This window comes from Saccostrea echinata, unplaced genomic scaffold (assembly GCF_033153115.1).
Source record: "Saccostrea echinata isolate AGI-Se365-2 ecotype Australia unplaced genomic scaffold, CSIRO_AGI_Sech_v1 ptg000016l, whole genome shotgun sequence".
Lineage (NCBI taxonomy): Eukaryota > Metazoa > Mollusca > Bivalvia > Ostreida > Ostreidae > Saccostrea > Saccostrea echinata.
Window position 1 is genome coordinate 5,845,227 of NW_026889765.1, and position 26,166 is coordinate 5,871,392.

The following is a 26,166-nucleotide window of genomic DNA, read 5'->3' on the forward strand; positions in this document are numbered from 1 at the left end:
AGGAGGTCAAAGTGACCTACTTTTTTAGTTGACGTACTCCGAGGACCAAAGATGCATCAACTGACAAAGTTTGATGATCAAAGGCCTTAAATTGTTTAAAATATGCCTATAAATCATTTTGAAAAAGAATGACCGCAAAATTTAAAAAGGACATCACTGCGACCTACTTTTGAGTCAACATATGATATGAGGTCCTTAGATGCATCAAATGACAAGATTTGATGATCCTAGTCCTTATAGTAAGCAAAATATCAACATTTCAATAAAATGTAATTTTTGGTCAACTTTGAAGTGACCTTGAGACCACACCCTTTGCCCCAGGGTGATGCCTTGAACAATTTTTAGTCTTCCTCATTCTTATATGTAAGTTTGGTGATAATCTAAGTGGTTCTTAAGAGGAAGATTTTTTAGCAACCAGTACTTTTGGTATTACTTACCTAATTATCTCCCTTATTTAAGTGTCACAACCCTAGTTTTGGTATAAACAGGAGCCCTAAGGACGTGGATACCCTGTGACAAAGGACAAGATAGGCTAAGACCCCTTTTTGGCCCCTGGTTTGGGGTGTCTTTTAGAATGATGCAACAGTTTATCAATCAAACCTGTTGCTACCCCTGCCACAAAATGAGTATTGGTTCTAAGTTATGGGTTACACAGGTCACAGGAAGGTCAGAAAATATGTCAATTTCCAAATTTTCTCATTTTTATGCAAATTTTCATCGATTTTATAGCACATTGTTTCAGAAAACATAGAGCACAAGCTTGCCTATCTACCAAATTTACATATTTCATACACTAGTATCAGATGCATCTTATGTATCAAAATCTCAGAGAGGCAAGCTTGTGCTCTATGTTTCCGGAAATGAAAAGTTTCTCAAATTTGATGAAATTTCACCAGAATTGAGGAAATTCAGGAAAATGTTCTACCTCTGCAACCTCTTGTGGCCTCCATGTAATTAAGCTTTGAATCAAAATTAGTGCTGGTTTTAAAACAAGGATCATTTTAAGTTCTTAACTACAAACTATAACACTTTTAACTGTGTTCTCATTTTTACATCAAATAAGGGGCTATATTCAGCTTTTACTTTACCTTGTCCTTTGATGATAATTTGCCAATGGGTTTTTGAGTTATGGTCCATATTCTAAAATGTTTACACACACCGCGCAAATGGCCATAGCATTAGCTCTTTGAGCCTTTGGCTCAGAAGAGCTAATAAAGGGGTTCTTGAGATATGGCCCATATTCCAGAAAGTTGACACACATCGAACAAATAGCCATAGCATTAGCTCCATGAGCCTTTGGCTCAGAAAAGTTAAAAATTTTACCCAAACAAATTCCAATATTAATGTGAGTCAAAATTTTATTGCACACATCCATACACCAAGTGGCAAGCGATATACTTATGCTGTCACAATTATCACACAAAGTATTCTGTTATTAGAAACCTTCTGCCCACTCAAAGAATCCGCACTGCTTCTGTTTCGGAAGTGGACAAGCAAAGAATTTTTTCCCATTGTTCGGTCCCTCTTTCAACACAGTTCTGAATGCGGCTGGTTTACCATGGGTAGGACAGATTGGAAAGCTCTCATCAGCCCACTAAATGACAAACTGACTTCATTGAGAACTTGAATACATTATAATGAATAAACAAGAAACATATCATTTTCTCTTTTTTGGGGGGTGCCAGTTACCAAGTTTGAAATATCGGTGAGGCAAAGTGTTCTCAAGATACATGTACCTCTCAGACAACAGCTGGTCTAAAGATTTAACAACTGAAATACTGACAGACCAACCAACATGTACAAGTAAGAATCAGTATGCCCCTTTAATCAATGAAGGATAATCAAATTACTGATATAGTAATAAAAGACGGGGTCAAATAATAAACTTCATTATTTTACAGATTCCATTACATGTACTGCACATTGAAAAATTTTTGTAGGGCTTTGATAACAACTTTTAATTTTTTTTTAAAAATTAATTTAATATTAGCATAAAATTTTTTAAAAATGTGAAAAATGTATGTTTTTTTCCTGTTTTCATTTACTAGTACACTGTAAGTGATTAATTAGTACAGTGGCTGCAACGTTATTGTTGACAAACCAATCGTGTAGAATCGTTCGTTTAACGTGCGTGATCGTTCGTGTAACGTGCGAGATCGTGCGTGTATCAGACTCAATCGTTTGCGGTTTTAATCGTGCGTGATCGTGCGTTAAGAAACGTGTAAACTTCGTTTTGTAAGTTTTTATCGGAATGTTATTTGTTATACAAGCATTTCGCTTGTCTGTTTTTGTTTTAATCCAAATAAAATAAATGAAGCGCGAGTTACATAATTGAAAGCAGAACAACTAATTATCGCTTGGAAGTAAGCAATATAGTAAGTCGTACAATACTGTGTTCTCGTCAAATAGCGTGATTTTTTGTGATAAACCGTACTTATATGTTTAAAGATTTTTTCTCTGATGTTGATTATGTTTACTGCTAATTATGGTCAAGATATTTTTAAAATCAATAGATCAAAAATTGATATTTTTACAAATAAATAAATAAACAATTCTCAATGCTTACATAAATATATAGTCGGCGAATGTACATGTACGCGACATGATTGTCGGGGTTTCGTTTATCAGTGTTTATCTCTGGAGCTTACTTTTAATTATTTTTATAATTTTTGCAAATAAATGATTTGTAAAATAATTGTTGACTTGAGAGATTCACAAATGGAAACATGGAAATAACTTATAATTCAATTCATTTTCATGCCATTTTTTTCAAACTTATCCCTTTCTGCATATTATGAAATCCAATTCAATCAAAACTCATGGTCCACCTACATGTACATCTACTGATAGAACGAGAAAATAAAACAGTTTTCTTAAGTCGGAGAATTACGTACATAATTATTTGTAATCGAAGATAATTAATAAGTTTTATATGTATTTAGTTCCAGAAATATCCATTTCTATTTTTTTTTTTCATTTTTCAAAGTCAATGAAATAATATCAATAATTATTTGAAATCTACAATAAGTATTAAGCCTTATTTCATTTTGAAAACATCCATTCCTAAAGAACTTGAACTATTCTGCGTGAAGAATCGTGCGTTTGCGTTAGCAATCGTGTAAGATCGTGTAACGTGTAGAATCGTGTGCGTGAAGGATCGTTCGTGTAACAGATTTTATCGTGCGTTAATCGTGCGGAATCGTTCGTGTAACGTGATCGTTCGTGTAAGTTGTCAACAATAACGTTGCAGCCACTGTAATCATTACTCAAGAAACCTTTTTGAATTGTCCCAATTTCACCCGGTTCAGAATTAAAATGATATTTCCGGAAGTTAACAATTGAAAACACATAGGCAGTCTTGTATTACGTAGCAGAGTAGTTTGCATACTACAGTGGCTCCAGTAGTTCAGTATTATGTTTTTCATGTTTAATATTTTCAAAAAGCTTCTTTAATTTGAGTAAGAAAATCTTCATATCACTCTCTTTCGCTTGATCCTTCTTCTCTTTCCTGTATCTGGCCTCATTCATCAAGTTGAATATTTTGTAATCCAACTAGTTTTTATTTTAATCAAAACAATTTCTTCACTCTTTCATTTAGTGTAGATTTAATCTGACATGTATTCTTTGCACGGCTTCCATTTTGAGACCTCAACTGACAGTTAAGTAATAGATGGGGTCACATAAACCTGTCTGAAAAACGTTATTTTCAAATGCTTACTTATTGGGAATGCCTATTAATTTCTTAAATTCCCTTCAACTAATCAAAAGTAAATAAATAAAGCTTGACAATAATAAACACTCAAAAATAATGGAATTTAAATAAAAATAGGAATTCATGCAGTTCCAACGATAAACATTTTTGAATTTACCTTAAAGAACTTGCACTGTTTCGACCTTGGATAAACTCCACATGTAAAGAACCATCGAAGGAAGTTATCCCCCTTCTTCCTAGTTTGTGTCATGGAGCATGGTTTATTGTGACCTAGACAAAGAGGGATTTTACTGGTGTTCTGACCTGCTGGGATTTTACTGGTTACCGATCCCAGTGCCTGTGATGATGGTCTCTGTTGAACTGAAACTTTAATGTCTGTTGCATTACTATTTACATTAAAAAGTTTGTTACCAGATACAGAATTTTTCACAGTTTGCAAATGCTCCAATTTACTTCCATTTATTGCTTTTAATTTTTCTGAGGCTACAGGATCAAGATGGGAAAAGGAGTTCGAGTCTTTTCTTTGTGCTTGAGAGTGCTTGCTCTCTTGATGTTGCTTAGGATTCCACACTTTATTGTTGGTCAGAGTCATTGTTCTACATGTTTCCTCCCTTCTTTTTATTCTTTTCTTGCTCTGTTCATCAGAATCTGTTGATAATTTCCTTTTTAAATCTGTCACTACAGTATCTATTCAAATATAAAAACATCTAAACCTACATTCAAGTGAACATTGTTATACATTATTTGTTATCCTTGTCCAATTTAAGGGTGTCCGGGGATTCACTCGGGGTTTTATTCCATACACCCCGAGGCCAAAGGCTGAAGGGTGTATTGAATACAACCCAGGGTAAATCCCCATACACCCTTGATTGGACCTGGATAACAAATTTATTTCCTATATACCCAAATAAATTCTTTGTAAACAAGTCCAATCAACTGTGTTTCAAGCTATCAATAAGATTTACTACGTCCTACAATGCATCATGACATTATGTTATTTGCTTTTTATCGTATAGAAACTATGCATTGTGACATCATGTTTTTTTTTTACCCCTGGCTCAAGTTGGGTGTACAGAAATTTACAACCAACCAAATCTCTTGTTACAAGCTACATAGGAAATAATAGTAATTATCCAAGTTCAATCAAGGGTCTATGGGGATTCAACCCGGATTGTATTCCATACACCCTTCATAGGAAATAATATTAGTTATCCAAGTTCACTCAAGGGTCTATTGGGATTTATACCAGTTTGTATTCCATACACTTTTGGCAAAAGGCTTCAGGGTGTATAGAATACAACATGGGGTAATTCCCTGTATACCCTTGATTGGATCTGAATAACAAATTTATTTCCAATGTATTACTATATAAATTTGTTATCCACTTCAAGTCTGTGGTATTTCAAATTAATGATAGATTTACTACTTGCTACAATGCATTGATCATGATGTCACATTATTTGCTTTTTGTGCTACAGAAGCTATTTCTTGTGATGTCGTATTATTTACCCCTGGCTCCAGCAGGGTGTATAGAAATTTTCACCCCGCTTGCTAAACAATCAAATCTCATATTACAAGCTGCATGGGAAATAATATACTTCATTCTGGTGAAGAAATATTTTGTTATTGCTTCTACCATTGAAAAATCTAAATCCACTGAATGATAAAGAGAACTTATAAACAAAAAGAATTGAGAACAAAACTGTACAAAAATATCAAAAATCTTGTCATATAAAGTGAAAAATTAAGGGCTATAATACATACACATATAAAATATAGATATATAAGTTATCATTACAGATGTACACATTTATCATATTTCCTACAGTACAGCAATACAACAATAATGTCCATGAAACCTTTTAGGCTAAATCACAAGGTGTTAAGCTTTCCTGCTTTTGACAAAATGATTTCATAATCAAAAGTTGCAAAGAAGAAAAGATTCACAGACCATCGTTGAATTTATTTGAAAAGTGTGATGAATATCATTTAAAAACAAAAAACGGAAAAACAGTAACTGAAACTCATTCAGGTCAAAATCTCACCAGAAATATTAGACCTCCTTTCTGCTTGACAAACCTCACAGCTGAGAAGAGTCCCTTTGTTTATCAGTGTGCAAACCTGGCAGGTCCACTCCTCCTCTGGTTTCTGATTGGCTGATTTTCCTTCTTCTGCTTTCTGATTGGCTGCCTGAACCCATCCCAGCAGACTATTTTTACATGGATGAATCCTGTCAAATGTAGATGAAAACATGAGAAGAGGGCATTTGCAAAAACATGGGAAGGCATAAAAGAGGTTAGGACATGCAGGGCTATCTTTCAATCTGTAAACATGTAAAAAGTGATAAAATCTTGGCTATTCTCAACTTCAGTTTTGCTAAATGGCTATCTAGATTCTACCCAAAGAGACATCTTTTACATGGACACATGTTCAAGGACCCATATATGAGTTTTCATCCTCCACGAATCATACTAGGATTTCAAAGTCATTTTCCTTTTTGTAGGTTTGAATAAATACATGAAATTATGTCCTCACGAACCTGTAAAATTTAAGCAATCCACAAAAATTAGCCCCTACAAATTTTGAGGATTCTACAGTATAACTTCAAAAACCAATTAAGTTGATTAAGTAATTTCATTCTAATGTACCGATCACAATAAAAAGGTTTCTATGACTGACCTTTTCAGCACTTCTTATTACTTACTTGACAGTTGACTTCAATGTGTTTGTCTGACAGTTTGGACAATAGTGGGTCATTCTTTCACTGTCTTCTCCGGTACGAGTTATTGTTACTTTCCCCTCACACTGGCAACACTTTCGTTTGTTGTATATCTTCATATATTGGTTCAAATTGGTTCCTGTTTTTCTACACTAAATTGAACAAAATTGATTAAATACATGCATCAAAAAGGTAATGTAAACTTCAAGAAATTTATGATAATTTGATTTTAACTGACACATTTTTGACAATCTGTGTCAATTTGCTTCCTGGATATCATGCAGACAGATCAAAATGCCTCCTACACAATGCAGTTAGTAAAACAACCATTTATAGTAAATCATTAAGGCTTCTTTATATTCTGTGTCCTTGCTTTTATCATATTTAACTCTAAATGTACATTTATTTTGCTGTATATCATCAAAAAAAGCAAGACGAAAGTTGAAATCTTTCATTTCATGTTTTAATTAAATGATTTTTTTTTTTACAAAATGCAATTTTTTTAAAAGTTAAAGATCTTTTCTAGATAATGGACATCTAAGACACATGTATCATACCTTGTAAAAAATGAGTGAAAAATCTCTTGTCATTTTTACAAGATGTGAAATAAGCTCTTTTGAAAGTTCCTGGACCTGTAATAAAAACATCTATTTTACACTCAGTTTTTACAGTCAGTTACAAAATTTATAAGGTCTGACATGCTATAAATGTATTATACATGTATTTAGCGTGTACGATAAAGGGTCAAAATTGATTTTTCTACAAGTTAGCATAGATTTGATTTTGCATATTTTGGATGTACTCTAAGTATAGATACTTAAAAACAAGACATTTAGCGATGTACTTTATTTAACTAATTCAGAAGCTGCTTTCCAGCTAAGGTGCTTAAAGAATACACAACCAAAAGTAATATATTCACAGTAACTTCATGGTTTAAGAACAATGGATGTACATCAATCAAATGCTCCGTCAAACTAAATAATGCAAAACAAATAACTTAATAATATAATATTAAGAATTTTTCCTTTGCATGTTAATACAGTTCCTGCAAACTCATCTGACCCAAGGGAGTACATGGAATACTATAAAATCAAGAATGCTTACATAAATACAAAATCCTTGTATGTAGAAATTTAGAAGTCATTTCTTACCTTTGAACTTGGTTTGATGCCACTGTCAAATAAAGCCTGTGGGGTAAAATGAAAAACAATGATAAAACTTTATGTTGAAAGTTGATCCTTTTAAACTTTTATTATTATTGGGATGTTTCTATTATTTTAAAAGAGAGAATTAAAAGTAACTGGAAAGTGTAAAATAATAGAATTCAAATACAGCCTTTTAGATTAAGGAAATACAAAGATAATTATAAGGGCCTTCAAAGAATACTACTGCCTAAATACTCATTTTTATCAAATATACCTCATTTTTAATGATATTTCCGACCCCTGGGAGAATCGTCTGATCCAGCAGTACATCACACACCTGACGATCACATTGCTCCATCACCAAGGTAACGGCCCTCTGGTGGTTAAACACTGGAGAGCAAATGTCAAGGTCATGAAGATCATCATACCTGGTGCTACAGGACTCTGACTCTCTGTCAAAAGATTTAGAGTTCGTAAAAATATTTTTGAAATAAATGAATTTATAATTTAGCTGTTATTAAATCTGATCACAGTTCAGTAAAACATGTTTGTAATGAAGTGCCAGGGATGGACGATTTTGCTTAGTTATAAATGTAATTCGTTATATCCGTTGAGTTCATAATATATTTTAAATTCATGGGAAATTCGTTATACCTGTTGAGTTCATAATACATTTTAAATCCATGGGAAATGAAAATCACTTGGCTGAAAGCGTCAATTCGTTATAAGCATGTTCGCTATAAGCGTGTTTTACTGTATTACTTTCTCTAATTATAACATCTTGGTGATATAATCTTTGTACTTAAAAGTTCTTTGCACTTGCTGTACAACAAATGTGCATTTTTTGCTGTTTTAAAAAAGTTTCCATTTCCAATATGATACACACTGTATTTCAATTTTAATATGACAGAAAAAATACTAGCAATTAATATAACTATAATTAATCATAACATTCCACATACTACATGTTACTCTAGTAATTATTTTTTAACAGCATTATTTTTTCCATTTAGCCACTATAACATAATTAATTTTCTTTCTAAATATTATCAGTTGTTGATTCCCACCTAATTTGTACTGCAGACTTGTAAAAAGTCAGTACGTCTGTGGAAAAGTCCACCTGTAAGGAAGGCGTCTCTGTCAATTTCCCATAGTCTTTGTCCAGGGCCTGTCCATTTACTCGGAATGACCCTGCCATCAGAAAATGAACCCTGTTGAAGAAAAGGGACATAACTTATGACTTAGTATGGAAGAACTGTACATTGCAGAACAAATAGAAGTTATCCTCCTTTGAGTTTGTTTCAAATCTGCTAATATTGCTAATATTGTAAACCACTTTAATCACAATGAGTTCAGATGACAATAGTACGATTTCAATTCTCCTCACTCCAATGTTATAAGATTGCAGCAGTATTTCAAATTTATTCTACTTTTTTAATGCATTAAGGACTAAAGGATTTCATAGATCATTTGCAGTAAAAATTACATTACCCATGTTTCAGACTGGAATTTTACTAGTTATTTTACTGTTGTTATAAATATGACCATTGTAGTGTTGAGAGGGCCATCTTTCTAACATAACATATTTAACTGAGGAAAATCTCTGAAGGGTAACAAAATTTATATTGATGGAAAAACAAATTACAATGACCTATCATACAATAATATCTTCATAAAACAGTAAGTTTCAGTGTACCAACTATATCTATTCATAAAACTTGAAATTAATTTCAATTCAACTTGACATTATAGCTCTCAATTTTACAAACTAGGAAGTATAATCCAAGCCCTTCTCATTTATCTTGTTATTAAAGAAAGAATTTTTTTTTTCATGTCTTTCAAGTTTCGTACCTTAAACATATATCTCCGAAGTACATAAATAGCTCCTTCCCAAGTGTCTGAACTTTAGTCAGTGTTTTTCCTATGAGCACATCAAACTGTGAGACTGTGATGCCTTTCTTTGGCTTTTTCTCCTGGTAAGAAACAAACAGAATTAAAAACACCAACAATGATTTAATTATCTGACAATTTTGACATTATATCAGTACATATTGTCAGAGAAAAATTAAGAATTACTTGATTATGAAATTGATTACAAAAATTTCAGGATTCATCTCTTAAAAAGCTTAATGAGTGACATTTCAGTGATGGCATTAGTCAAAATATCTACAAGTACACGTGCCATTAGGTACAAAGGAAAAATTATCTATTTGTAACAGTATAAATGTAATATTCTTACATCATCATGATCATATGAAACATAAAGTGTAAATTTGCAGGTAATCTATAGCATGTGCAATTTATCGAATTCAACATCATTTCTTTATATTTGTTTCACCCCCATAAAAAAATTTGACTGTATGAGATTCCAATTTCCCGAAGTCATTCTACCCTTACATTTTTGCTGACGCTGGATCTTTTCTTGAAAGACTCTACAGATTAAACACTGCAGTAGATCCGTTTATTTTCATTTAATATAATAATGCTGTTTATGCAGAAGCCAAATGCTATGCATGTATGTGTAGAAGTCTATTACATGTACCTATCTACTCATAAATTATTCTCTATATTTTACCAATGTAAGCTGGCATAAGCATATTTTTTGGACTTTATATTAATATGATGTACAACATATAAAACTGCAAGACCAATGCTGATTTTCTTCTCATAAATTGGAGTATGCATGTAAAATACATGGCCTAAGCTATTCTCTTTAGAGAAGTGGACAGGCTTTCATGCCCAACTTGGGGCTTTAATTAGCTTGGTCTGGCATAATCTCATACATGTGATTCTTCCAGCGGGAGACAAAATCTCCCGATATTTCACCCCCCTTCTGCCCCTCCCGATTAATTTTTAAATCTTCCGTGTTTTAAAACTCTTCAAATTAAATATTATTTGCAATATATTTTTTTGATCGTGTTTCATATAATTGCTCAGAATGAAAAGAAATTGAGATAACAACGCCAGTGCAATAAATTTTCACAGCGGTAGGCTTCGTAGGAATCAACATGAGGTCGTATAATTATGTTGTAAAAATTGGTGATATATCAACTTGATAAAAGACCATTGATGTTTATTACTGAATGCAAAACATTGTAATTAGTTGCTAAAATACAAAGTTGCCATCTTCTAATGCTGCTTTGGTCATTAAAAGATACAGTTATAATGTAGGTCACACTTTAGTTAAAAATAGATCACACTACAGGATGTTGCTAAAATATAACTGACTCTAATTTGTTTATTTTTTTAGAGGGTACTTTTTTTCATCTGTACATATTCTATTTAAAAACAAATTACTGACATGCATAGAATTTGTAACATAAAACCTAGCTATGTTTTACTTCACTTACTATTTGATATATCAATACTACATCAAAAATAAAATTTTATCCAATGTTTTGATGATACTGTTAACTCTTAATTAATTTACTAGGAAATGAGTTGATTTCATTTTGAATACTCAATTTCACTTCATTTGAATAAAAACTTTATCATATTTTTCTTAAAACTAAACAACAACTTTATAAAATAAAATTTGTAAAGAATAAACTGGGAGAAGGTATTTTTTCCTGAATTTGGGGGTTGGATGATCTTTTGCGATTTGAAAAAATGTCGATAAAAAATCTCCAGCTTTGAGACCCAAACTCCAGCTGAAAAATTTCAAATCTCCAGTTGTGATTTTTCAGTTCTGTCACATGTATGTAATCTCTTGATTTCCCTACATGGCTTGATTAAGCTATTCAAAATTGTTTGATTTAACTATTTTATCATACTTAATTCTTAAATGAGCAATTTTTTTTTCAGCATGAAAAATTGCACTTTGGTGCAGTGAAGATTATCAACTTTGAACTAAATACATGTATATTTTTTACAGCATTATCAAACTAATTCAAACTAAATAGCTATGATTAAATCAAGTGATTATGACATTAACATGTAAGTTACCTGATTACACTGATAGAAATAGAATCATTGTACATTCTTAATTCACAATATACATGTATCATTATTTATAGAAAGTTTTACCCTGTCCACAGCATTTCCAGACACCGATTTTACTGCCTGGTTCATTAGTTTGGATTTTATTTTCTCTCCTTTAAGTTTACAGCCTGGGCCCTCAACCATTCTGAATGCAATCAGATTTAACAAGGCTATGCACTGTACACAAAAAAATTGTTTTCATTCAATATTGATGTTTCGTAACTCAGTTTTCCCGCGAATAATAATTGCTTGACTCTCGAACCCGACTTGAGTTGAAGAAGTTGATCTCGATTTAAATATATAGACAACCGAGTCCCTTTACTTTACTAATTACAATTACTACTTACAATTAATAAGATTTAAAAATAAATTGAAATTTCGATAAGCACAAGTCTTTTCAGGAAAAGTTCAACAACTGTTGAGAAGATCTCGACCTTAATTGTAAATACATGTGTACATGTTTCGCCAAACCCCCTAACTCAGTCACTACCTTAACTCCGTCACTTTCGGGAAACTCCTCGCTGTTTATAAACGAATGCGATTATTACGTCATTTTTACATGCTGAAAATCTAAAATCAAATGCCGAGAAATTTTTACAGTCAAGTTCAAGAATGCGTCAAAAATAAATAACAAGTACACGTGATCTATTGTATATATCATATTTTATGTGAAATCAGTAATCACTTTATGCGCTATTTCATCGATACCTCCGACATGTGCATCAATATGCTCATTTTCACATGTCAGTCATATTTATGAAGGTCTTTGCCAAAAGATTAATGTGACATACCATATTGAATACGGCTAAAAATATTTTATTTTTCGTCTCAATTTGCCCTAATACGCTACACCTTTGAGATAACGTAGCGTGACGTTATTACATATAAAATACGTTATATTAATGTTATTTTTTTCTGTTGTTGATACTTTTTCCTAAATGATAATTTAATACTATTTTAAATCTTCAAAACTAATTTTCTATGTTTATAAGTTAAAGATAAAGGGAGAAAAACTTAACTGGAAAAAATTTCTAATTATAATACGTTGAGATATCTATTGTAGAGGGCCTTGGTGACGGAGATAGGTTCATTGGACGTAATGTACACGGATGTGATATATGCGTTCTATTTATAGTAGTTTTGTATAACCCCAATAGCTGATTTTTTTTAAAATAGTTCTGAAAACAATGAAAATATAGTGGTATACATGTAACATGGGCATGCGAAGAAACCCGAAGCAGTCACTTGGGGTGAACTCAATAAAAGCGCAATTCACACTATTTTAGGAATGACACTAATTCTTGGCCAAATTATTCGAGTATAACCTGGTTTGGGTCAGTTTACGCTTTATAATCCGCTTCGCGGATTATAAAACAGCGTAAACTGACCCAAACCAGGTTATACTCGAATAATTTGGCCAAGAATTAGAGTCATTCCTTATAATTTAATTCTAAAATCATTAAACAACTGTGGGTGTAAAATTTCGTTGCTTTTTATTAGTTCAAATTTGCCGCTCAATAATACAACCCTAGTAACGGAAGTGATGGGAAGCGAGGGGAGGTAAAAACTGATACATAGTCCTAGCAGCCATGTTGTTTTGTTTACATGTGGTAAGATCCAAGTTACTGTTTGAAGTTAAAGGTACATTTATTAAATCTGGAATTTTCCATGAATCCCGAGGACTGGAAATGAGAGGATTGCATGGATACAGACGATTCAGCTGGTTGTCAGGCCAAAAAAATATAATAGTCTTGTTTCCTGCTACCCGACCTACCCTATTTTTTTGCACCCGACCCTAAAGGTTTTTTTTAAGTTTAGGAAGAAAAAAAATCGGGAATTTCCAGAATTTCATCTTTCTATCACTGTAATTGGTTTTCGTGTAAACACAAAACAAGCATTTCATGAAATTCTTGTTTTAAATGTGAACTTTCATAAAATACCACTTGAGTTTTGCATAAAAAGACATGAAATTTAATTTTAAAAGACAATATTGACCTGCGACATGTTTTATTTTATCTTGTATTAGTTCATATCCAAAAAATGTGGTCGGAAAAAAAATAAAATAAAAATATAAAATAAAATAATTTTCCTACCTACCTACCCTATTTTTTTCGGGCTGGTAGCAGGAATCAAGACTATTATTTTTTTTGGCCTCAGGGGGGTGTGTCCCCATACCAAACCAGGTTATACAGAAATAATTTGTGTTCCTTTTTGGATATTAACCAATCAGAGGCTAGAATACAAACAAAATTAAATTATTCACTGATATTCCCCTAAGCATGCTAAGGGTAGTTCGAAGCAATGAATATTAGCTGGTTCGAAATAAAAATTATAAATGAAAAACTCAATTAGATTCAATAGTTACTCAACTTTATTAAGACGGTGTTTCATTGAGTTAAGTTTAATGGATATAACCTTTTTAAGTTTAACACATTTTTAAGGGGGGGGGGGGCTAAATATAAATGAATCTTATAAGGGTTCAATTTAATTTGAAAAAAAAAAAATGTGTAACCCCCGCTCACCAAAAGGGAATGGTACATGTACCAATACACGAAGAGGGTGTATCCATAAAACTGCATAAAATGAATACCGTATATAATGGAATAAGGTCTGCATAAAGTTGATAATTATTGACAGTGAAATAGAATAATTTATTGATTTTTTTTAAAATTCAAAACCTGTTAAATATTAGGATCAACCCCTCAGAACTGCTATTACTTTCTTTGCAACAGTAAACAGAGAGTATCAGTGATTAGGGTAAATTATTCAGTTTACCCCCAAATCTAGTCACAATACCTCATGTATTCTGATTCATTCTTATTATTGAAGATTTGTCTTTTTGTAAACATTGTTTTAAATTTAAACAATGAAATGTATATACATCAGGTGTAATATCACATACATAATTACATTTTTTAATGTCTCAATTTCTTAACATCATCAACATAACATGGCGGCCGGGTAAGAATAACTCTCGCTTTGATTGTCAGATCAATTCGACATATCCTTCGACATATTTGGCTCCAGTATTTGACACCCCTTTTCAAGCTCTTCAAAGTTTTTTTTTTATTATTATTATTTGAATATTTCTGATTTCTAACATTTCGACATGAACATCACTGAAGAGACATAAATTGTCGAAATGCGCATCTGGTGCATCAAAATTGGTACCGTATCAGATTTACATCTGTTCAAATTTGCATGTTTTTTTTATGAGAATGACGTATAGGTTGAACCGAAAGTGTATATAAAGCTTTGCAACAGGGTGTGGATTGCGCGATTAAAAATAAAGGGCAGCGCATGCCCAGACAGTCACGGGTGCTGTTACTTGTTGGCAGGAACAACCCCTCCCCCCAACAAGCAAGTGCGAAATTGTTGGATTTTTTCACAGATGACATTTATTAGACTTATTCATAGTGAATCCATTAAAAAATCCGCCTGAAAAAAAATAAACCTTCAAAGAACAATTTAACATATATTTTATAACATATTAAGAAATAACCCCTATTTTACTTTGGCTTCAGTACACTTTCTTAGCTTCTTATTTTTAAATTAAGATAATTTTTCGTATCGAATGATTGTTTTGGATTTTTATAACGACTTTTCTTATGGCATACAATTCAAATAAGTCTACTAATAATGTAATGTGTTAAAAAAAAGAGTTCAAGCTCGGGGGTTTCCTGTGTGTCAAAACCCAGCAAATTTCTTAACTTGAAATTTTACCAGGCTTTATAAGTTCTTTTCACGCCTTCCATCTCTCAACTTTATTATATCAACTACATTTTACATGATAGTTTTAGTTTTGTTATAATTTCAAATGCATGTATACATGCGTGCACTGTGATGAAGATCGATATATGGACATCACATGAGTCTAAAAAAAACCCAGCAGTTTAAAACAAAATAATATACAAATCTTTTTATTTTCATAAAATAATTTTATTTCTTTTCATTTCCCATACATTGACCGCCATTTTAAATATCTGGACAATGTCCACTTGTTTTTATTGTTCAGGGTCTTTAATGACCTGGCTACAGATAGAAAGCGAGGCAGGAGGAAAGATGGTATCCCGCTGATTTTTCCTTTAATTCCGGAGGTCTCACAATTTGTATTGGCATAAAAGGCATTGAAGACAACCAGAAACAGCATCACGAATCGCACATTCATAATTCCTGAAATGAATGAATGAAATCAATTTCCTCGGGTGAATATCTTAAAGTGAAGTTAAAAGTTAAGATAAAGTTATCTTACTAAAGTGAACTCGTATATTATACCAGGCCCGACAGAGACAGAGAGAGGGTATTCTTAATACAACATATAATTTATACAAGGTAAATTGATGATGAAAGAATTTCGATAAGAAGATATATATATATATATATATATATATATATATATATATATATATATATATATATATATATATATATATATATATATGTATATATATATATATATATATATATATATATATATATATATATATATATATATATATATATATATATATATATATATATATATATATATATTAATTATTGCATAATTTTTTTTTTTTATTTTAGCTTAAAATATTGATTCCTTTTACTAAAATATATAACAGCAATTAAATACAATTGCACAAATGAAACAATAATGAAAATGATGAATGTACATGTATACCTGGGTTTAATGTACAAATATAACATAAATGTAAAATTGCCTATTTTGAAACTACAAGGAGAAATGGATACGAGTCACCTGATTCTAGTTTTTAACCATATTCTGGTGACTTTACTACTTTCAAAATAAATAAATAAATTTAAAAAATATATATTTCCATTAGTTTAATTGATTAGATTAATAAGATGGCGATTTTTTTTCATCGATTTGTGTGACTGTAATGAGTGATTTCTGAATAGTGTAGTCGTTTTTAAAAATACAGGTATATCAAGAAAACTTAGTGGGATATATAAACAATTATATTACATGTATTATACTTATACAAGTAACCTTTCCTGTAGGGACGGTATGAAAATAAAGTTTTTAATTAGAAGAGCGTTAAATTCATCAAAATTACATTACAATACGTATTTTTTTCTTTTATACCATTTTGATTACATGTATCTATTGTATTAATTTATATTTTTATTTAAATTTTGTTGCGAACAAGAATAATGATAATTAAAAAAAATGGTTGAGAAAAAAAAAATTAATAAAATGCTAATGCAATGACTTTTAAAGTACATTTAATTTTAGATATTTGATTAAAAACAAATACTCACCGCAGATAAATATAACTTTTTCCCGAAAACCTTAGCCTGAGATCGAAAAAGCTGATCAAAAAGTTTTATTTATCTGTAATCTTTTCGTAATAATCCTTAGAGGAGGAATACATGTAGGTGGGGTTAGTACAAAGATTGATATACACCCACTTACAGTTAATATTGGCACCTGTACACAAACACCTGGTAAATCTATAAATTAATTAATTCTTGAAAAAAGGATCATAGTAAAGTAAATGATTCACAGTTTGTTAGAGATATTATTACAGATATTCAGATATATACAGTATATTTAATATTAAACACAACAACATATCCGTAAATTAACATTGATTTTTATCCTGTCACTGTGGTGTTAATGATTTATTTATTGCAAAATCTTTGAAATAAAGTCCCCTGGGCTAAAACGCTCACACGTTCCCTTCCTGATTTATGAGTTTATAATTGTTTATAGATTTAAAAATATGTTTTTTTTTCTGAAGCACGGACACTTGACGTTATCTATTTTTTTAACATAAACATATAACCCCCTACCTGATAAATGATTTATTAGGATTACAGATATATTTGATGAGAAAAAAAAAAGACAACTCAAGTGACTGTAATTTTTAACACTTTGGATTTATATACAGAGTATTGGTTGAATCTGGGGAGTATATTACAAATTGATTGATTTGAACCTAAACTGTATCGGGATGATAACAGATTGATATGATCAATTGTGTTCTGAAAAAGATTTTAAAGATTTTTTCCTATTATATCAATCGTTTAAAAAGCTTCTTGCCCACACTGTAGCCCCAACCTAGCCCAGAAGGGCATGTTTTGAAGATACTACATGACATTGGAATGTTCCATAATTTCTAATACAGTACATTTGGATGCTTTTAAATTGATAGGATTAACTGTAGAACAGCTGCTCAAAAGAAAAAAAGAAGAAGAGATTTTTATTCAATTCCTAAGTACTCCTAGGTAAATTTTGATCCCCCTAGTGACCACACCCTTGGATTCGAACATTTGAATCTATATCAGACGGGACTGCTATCATATGTGGTACATATATGTTGTACCAGTGATGCTGAGAAGATTTTAAGAGTTTTTAGCCCCTAAAAATTAAATTAATGTTTAATATTTGCCCCTTATATCATGATCATAAAAAGCAAAAGAAGCTTTCATTTAAGTTCCACCTATTTTTTTTTTTTTGGGGGGGGGGGAAGGGGGGTTTAAATCATCCAACCTAATTCATAACTCTTATAAATTAACATGCATCGTCCCATAATTAGATAAACGGCCCTTTTCCCCCCTTAAAAACAAATCTGAACTTCTACATTAGACTTTAGGAGGGGAATCCTAGTTCATTTAGTATGTACAAACCACCAATTAGTGGTACATGTATTTGAGGTACAATAAAAGATCGCCATAGCGTGATGGATATCAACTGAAAAGAAAAAAAAATGGCTATGTGACACAATATTGGAAAAGATATATTTGGGACATATAGTATAACAACAAACACACAAAGAAGAAAAAAGTAAGAGATCGAAGATCTATACATGTAGATATAAAGAGGAGGACAAAATGCATCGTATATCTTATTATTATTTGACATTTTGTAAAATCTGCAAAAAATTCTTCCTAATACTAAATACAATGTACATGTATACATGTTTGTATGCATGCTCTGTATCAAATTCGGTTGAAATCGGCGAAGTTGTTTGAAGAAAATTGAAAAAAGATTATTATAGACGAGCAATATAGACAAACATTTAAAGAGAAATACATGTAGATAAATATGTTACTTAGCATTTTCAGGTATCTTCGGTTAGCTAAAACTAGCTGCATTAATGAATGTCACTGATCGATCCATGTAATTTCCCGTGGGTGGCACTTTTTAATTATTATATAAGTGTTAATAAGATGACAATGAACTAAAAAGTGCAATAACATATCCTGTTAAATTTCTATTTTTTCTTCCAATATTTATTGATTTATCTTTATATCAATATTTGGGAGAAAAAAAATCAATTTTATTGAATAAGTTTACATTTTTTGTGATTTATTTGTATATAGCTCTCATCATTTTATTTTAAAATTATTTATTTCCAGCAATCGATATGAAAAATTTGTTTAATTCAAAACCTTGAAAGTAGAAAAGAAGTACACAGAATGTATCATTTATACTTACCAGAGGTTTTTCTTTGCGGTGGAACGTAGTGGCACGGTTTTGCTTCTGACTCCTATAAAAGTCAGGTTACTGCAAGGTTCAAACGACTCTTCTCTCCAAGAAATGACCAAAGACTGTTTATCTGCAAATTTATATACACCAGAGAAATGTGAAAATGGCCAAATATTTCACAATCAAATTGCAACAAAATTAGCAGAATTACATGTAATGTTATACACAGGATAAGAAACAACAATAGTTTTAAGCTCTTGCATGCATAGAAATAGATAATCATCGATAATTGTGCTAAAGATTAGGTAATTCCAGGGTCACGAAAAAGGACGATAGTTCTAGCACTGTACTAAATAAAGTACATATAGAAGGGAATGTACCGATGGGAAATGAATCCGCCAGAAAGACTCATTTGTATTGAGACCAGTTTAGCCCCGATTAGTGACCAGGTAATATTTTTCAACAGGGTGGGGCCGGTGCAAAATAATTGATTACAATCGTCATATTCCAATGCCCTAAAGAATGAAAAAAGTATATATGCTCCATCCTAAACATTTTTATGAACAAAATCAAATCTGAGTCCTTTGGATTGCTTTATCGACTGACAAAACTTGGGGGAGGGTGTATAAAAATATACAACAATTTATTACCCCTTTCCCGAGTACAATGACAATCTGGTGCAGACTTTTGCTGTACAAAAGAGCCGAGTCTGCATTCGTTGAATTTGACATTGTAACGATCGAACTTTTCAATGAAAACAATAAAATTTTTGACGCATCTAAGGGCAATCGTATTCCGAATCATAAAAAGACTATACATATTTTTATAACGGCATTTTTTAAATGAACAAACATCACTGTATGCATATATTTTTTTAAAAATTTGAATGAAATTTAGATTAACAGGTCATTTTTAGCGGTCATTATTTATAATTAACCGGTCATTATACCCCACGTGCAATGATTCCTAGGTCATAATTGCTGTAAACGGTACTTTATGGAGTCATAAATGAGTTTAAAAGCCTTCTAACAAGCCAATCAAATTTGAGTTCTCGTCATAGAGGTATAAAAATACTTTTTTTTTATACCCCCCCCCTTTTTTAAGTCAAATTAAAACATCCCAAAGACCGGTGAGTCAAATCAATGTTAGGACATGATTGATTGATTGTTTGTTGTTTAACATCCCTCTCGAGAATTTTACACTCATATGGAGAGGCCATCACTTGCCGGTGGAGAGCTACAAATTCTGACCTATACTCGGCTCTTACGGCCATTGAGCAGTGAGGGATCTTTTTCGTGCCAGCACTTACTGCAACACGGGACCTCGGTTTATTCTGTCTCATCCGAAGGACCGGTCTCCACGTCCCACAGTGGGATTCGAACCCGCGACATAGGGATCAACTCCTTACTCCACGACTCTAGAGCAGACCCTCTAACCACTGCGCCACGCGGGTGAAAATGTTAGTACATACATATTAGCATAAGCATTAAAATAAATTAGCATTAATTATGCATCTAAAATGTAGATAGGTTGGATTTATACAACCTTGTAACATACAGCTCTATTTAATTGAAGTAATATATATATATATATATATATATATATATATATATATATATATATATATATATATATATATATATATATATATATATATATATATATATATATATCCAAAACTAATCCTTTTAAAAGCTTTGAATGTTATTTTGGAATATATACAACATGAAATGAATAAAACAATGATTAAATGAAGAATATATGGGTCATTTTTCAGTTGAGAGAGAGAGAGAGAGGTATGTCTGACCAATTCTAATAAGAATATATAAACCTTGAAAATCTAATTCGATTAATTAATAATATGCCTTTTCACTTGAAAAAAGGGATTATTAATACTACTTCCTTAGGGAAATATGAGTTTCAGATATTGTAAGTATGGAATTTTCAAAGAAACTATAGTATTTTGCTTGTCTATGTCACTCAAAAGTGGTGAATTCTCCACTTTAAAAGAAGTACGGAAAAATTTCTTTCAATAGTTCGCGAAATAATGCATCTCTGAAAATCTTTTATTATTACTTCCGCTTATGACAAACAATTGCTTGATTTGTTAAGAAAGGGTCAGAAATTCTTTATATAATAGAGGACTCAGACTGGATACTATAGAATTAAAAGCCATGTATGCAGAAAAAAGTTTAAAACTCGGAACGAACACGTGCAACATATGTCATATAATAATACGGGGTCATGGAAATCCATGTCGGCTTTGCTAAATACGGATTACTTTGGCTTCGTCTCGCCCAATATGAATTGCTGGATGACTTCGTAATATTTCCAAAGCTGACATATTGTCTGGCGTGCGTAAAATGTGTTCAATCCAAGAACTACCCTTGTGAAAAATAATGCCAATTCTTCTAGGTATACAGGTTATTAACCGATAGAACCAGACAATTACGGCAATACCAAACAACCCTTTTTTGCATGATTTAACGGAGCTTATTGGTGTTTTAATGCCTTTATAGGTCCATTTTAAGCAATCTTACATGTTGCACAATCTTTGCTTCGAGTGATGCCTCTAGCGGGGTAAACGGAACCTGGACCCATTTTACAAAAGAAGCTTTCAGTGAACATATGCAACAATAAAAGGTTATCTTTTAATAAATTGGGAGAGGTGACCCTCCTGATGACACGGCCTGCAATATCTAATCTATCTGAAAATATATTTTATTCACTTGAAATATTATTTTTGGTAGAATGTACATCTAAAAAATTTGATCACTAAGAAGTATTCGTAAAATTTGTGAACAATCGTTATACAACTGTACAAGAACATGGGTAAAACCTTACCGTTCCTTGTTTTGACTTTATTTCACAGCCGCTTACTCTGGCAGCTGCCAAGAAGTTTTAAAGCGCTAACTTAAATTAGTCCGGCCCTCAATCGATTTCAAAAGATTTTTTTCCTAATCTTATCCTCCTAAGTGACTTGGTCATCGAGACTCTGGGGATATAAATGGGAAAATGCACAATTCATATATTAAAAAACTTCTATTGTCCAGATTCAACTTTTAACGCTTTATATAATATACATTAATGCACACGCTGTTGATAAGTTATATATATATAGCACTAGAAGTGTGAAAAAATGCCATCAGCGTAACCTGCAATGCACATAAAGCCTTCTTTTAAACATGGCTTATCCAATAAAATAACGTTCACATGCATTTAAATAGATGTAGGTAACAAAATTTAAACGTTATCAGCTAAAATTTACAAATTATCTGAAAAAGAGTCCCAATTTACAAAGCCTGATTCTTAAGCTGTTCTAGGAATCAATCATTTTATAATATAGTTTTGGCTTTATTACAAGAATAGGAGAGGCGATTTGATGAATTTTTTTGCCACTAACAAACAGTGCAATTTAAAATTACATAAAGAAAATGTTTGGAAGTGCTATCATGATAAATCCTTAAAATGTGAGTCAGGTAAAGGTAACTGCATCCTTTACGCAGGGGTAACAATATTGTATTTGTGACATTTATTTTTTGAAGAAGAAAAAATAGTGCAGACATGCGTGAAAATTCTCACAGTGATTCTTTGTGGTCTTTCTTCCAATGCCCGAAGTTTCTTAAATTAAAGACATTTATGTCTCCCCTTAACTTGTGCTTTTAACTCTAACAAAAAATACTATTGTTAACTATAACTTACTATAGTTAACTATAGTGATAACTTTAACACTAAGAAAACTATAGTGAACTATAGTGATAACTTTGACACTTTGATTTACTCTAGTGATAATCTTGAAAACTTTGATTTACCATAGTGATCACTATGAAAACTTTGATTTACCATAGTGATCACTATGATACTATAGTGATCACTTTGAAAACTTTGAAATACTGTAGTGATCACTATGAAAAGTTTGATTTACTATGGTCAAACTTTGATTTACTATAGTAACTTTGATTTACTATAGTGATAACTATGACACTATAGTGATCACTTTGAAAACTTTGATTTACTATAGTGATAACTTTGAAACTTTGATTTACCATAGTTAACTATAGTTTACTATAATATTTTTTTCTTTTGGTATTTTTAAAATTTCGTTCCTCAGAATACATTCGCTGAATAAGATTTTGTTTTATTCTAAAAATGGTAACAAGATATCGAATGACAAAAATACACGTAAAAGTAAAGTTTTCGCCAGGAATTCAAATCAGTTGCATTTATGAATTTAATGCAAGTATTTATGTAAATCTTTTCACGTTGATGTTGTTTTTCTCTAAATTCTTGGATCCACGCTTTGGCTGATCTATTCGATGCCATGTTTAGTGCATTTCATACTGACGATCATTTTACGCAATAGCCTAGATGATTACATGTATTTTGAAGACCCACCAGTACTCAAGCGGTCCTGTCTGTCTGTCTGACTCTTTATGATTCCTGTGCAGTTTGTCTTTACGAAGACCTGTCTTGTTTGATAATAAGACAGATAGCTCATTCTTAGTTTTATCTCCATATTTAGAAATCGCGTCATCATCAGACCACCAGCTGGTCACGTGACATCTTAGGGTATGGCGGCTTAATCTGAGCTCCAGAGTTTTTGGTCAATTTAGGGCATTTCTAGAAGGATTTAATATTCGTACCTTGGTTTATAGTGTCCTTTTGTGTCTGGAGAGTGTTATTTGTGATATTTGTGCATATTTCTGCATTTACAATGCCGTCAGACACCAGAAGGAAAACCGGGGCAAGTTCTAAAAAACAGACTGAGGAGTGTTCACAGAAGAATCCAGGTAACACAAAGTCGCCTAGTTCTCCCAGTAAAAACAGTGTGAGCTAACCTATAGAATCGATCTATTGTTGACAGCTCTCAGTCTCGCTCTATTGATGACATTAAAACATCTGTGGAAGCTATAAGAAATGATCTATGGGAGGGTGATCAGAGCGTAATTTCAAAATTAAAATACGTTGCAGACCAAAGCGAGAGTAATTATGATGACATATCTTTGCTACGTCAAGAAAACACTCAACTGCGGAGAGAACTGGAATTACTACGGTCAGTTGTAATTCGAATGGACAGAAAAATGTCCCTTATGGAACACGATGTTACGGATCTTAGGTCAAGGTCTATGCGAGACAATATCCTTATTCACAATTATCGTTACGAACCCAATGAGGACCTACCCACATCAATGTCAGTAACTTTTAAAGAACTTCTAGGGGTGGATGTTAGTTTTGTAAGGATTCATAGGAATGGGGCACGCCCACAATACAATTCTGACCGACCTGTATCCATTACTGCAAAGTTGACCGACCGTAGTAAAATCAACACAATTCTTAATGCCCAAAAGCTAAAGAAAATTGCCAAACAACCATTACCCTTCTTTATTACTACACAACAACCTGCACCCATTGTATCCGCTCGAAACAGGGTATATGATACAGCAGAGTCTTTGCGCAACCAAAACATCACTGTTAAGATTCAAAAGAATCCGATTATCTTGCCCAATGGCTCCAGTTATAAAGATGACGTACCATTTCTATCAAATGCGGACGCCTTATTGGTAACGCCTGAAGAGACAGAACATCTAGACTCAGTTGAAACAAAAAACTCGGACCCAATCAAAAAGGACGCCTCGGAATTTATGGCTTTCGGTGCTCGAGTTAAGACTGTGGAGGATGTCAAGAATATGTACAGCAAAGTTTAAATAGATCCATATGCAGCAAGTGCAGATAATCGTATCTTAGTTTACAGATTTTCTACAGAAGATGGTACCGTGCACGAAAATTATCATGATGATTGTGAACATGGGGCAGGGCGCAGACTTTTGCGATACATGAGAGAAAATCAAATTCACAACGCAGCTTTCGTCATTACAAGATGGATGGGCGAAGCCCATATTGGACCTCAAAGATTCGCAATCATGGAACAACTGATAAACGAGGTCGCTAATTCCATGGAAATTTGACATTTGCACGGTAATCTGACAATACATAAGTTTTACAACTGAGTAAAGGACATAATAGGCGTCTTATGAAATGTGGCCTTTATGATTTTGTAAATATGTTTTTCTTTTCATAAGAGAATACGAATATTAATGCCGTCTTCATTTCAAATTTTAAAATATTGAAAGTTGTGTTTAAAAAATCTTTATCTTTGTTAATAGAAATGCAAAAATCCGGATTCAAAAATAATCTCCGACTTGGAAAATATATTTGTAGTTTTCCGGAATTTAAATGTTCACTCTTTTTGGTTTATTATTTTATTTTCATGGCGGCATATCCGATATGATTTATTTTCATAAATTGTCTCTGCCCTTCTGACCAAATCTCTAACAACTCCATATCTACCACTCTATGATGCATGTGTCTTTATTACTAAACCCCTCTCCAATCTTCTCTTCTACCTTTAGAGCAACTTCTTTTCTGTTTCTCATTCTGCATGTTTATGAGTTAATGATGGTAAGTGAATGTTTGTCCAAGTGTTTTGCAACAGTTCAGTTTCATATATCATGTCTGGTTTTACAGTAGTTTCAGCAAACTGTCAGGGTCTGCATGATTATAAAAAGAGAAATGATGTACTCCAATATTTTAAGCAATTTCAGTGCAATATTCTGTGTCTACAAGATACTCATTTTACAAGTGATATGGAGAATGATATAAGAAATGAATGGGGATATGAGGCATATTTTAATTCATTTTCATCAAAGTCAAGAGGTGTAGCTATATTTTTGAATAATAATTTTGAGCACAAGGTTCATAATAAAATATCTGATGATGCAGGGAATTTTTTGGCTCTAGATTTGACAATTGAAAACAAGCGTCTGAGCTTAATTACAATATATGGACCAAATGAGGATATGCCCTCATATTATGAAAGACTATCAGAAATTATAAAGGATTTATCAAATCAAGATGTTATTTTGGTAGGAGATTTTAATTTAGTCTTGGACCCAGAAAAAGATTATTTCAATTATCTTCATATTAACAATCCAAAGGCAAGAAGTAAAGTTTTAGAAATCATTTCTGATTACAATTTCAGTGATATTTATAGAGAAATGAATCCTGATGAAACAAGATATACTTGGCGTAAACCTTCCCCATGTAAACAAGCAAGATTAGACTTTTTTCTTATATCAAGTTCTTATTTAAATAGTGTAGAAGAAAGTAAAAT

General features: G+C 32.1%; 1 protein-coding gene and 1 pseudogene across 1 annotated transcript; one reads left to right on the plus strand and one right to left on the minus strand.

The window, feature by feature from the left end:
• Positions 1-1,374: 1,374 nt before the first annotated feature.
• Positions 1,375-11,701, minus strand: LOC133188378 (endonuclease 8-like 3). Its single transcript, XM_061323767.1, has 10 exons — positions 11,603-11,701; positions 9,428-9,549; positions 8,644-8,787; positions 7,851-8,028; positions 7,583-7,618; positions 6,989-7,063; positions 6,417-6,583; positions 5,758-5,942; positions 3,870-4,399; positions 1,375-1,594 (listed from the first exon to the last, which is right to left on the minus strand). Exons 1-10 carry the CDS (start codon positions 11,699-11,701, stop codon positions 1,436-1,438), a joined length of 1,695 nt encoding a protein of 564 aa, XP_061179751.1. The 3' UTR covers positions 1,375-1,435.
• A 12,008-nt stretch (positions 11,702-23,709) lies between these two features.
• LOC133188764 (uncharacterized) lies at positions 23,710-24,961 on the plus strand (annotated as a pseudogene).
• Positions 24,962-26,166: the final 1,205 nt, after the last annotated feature.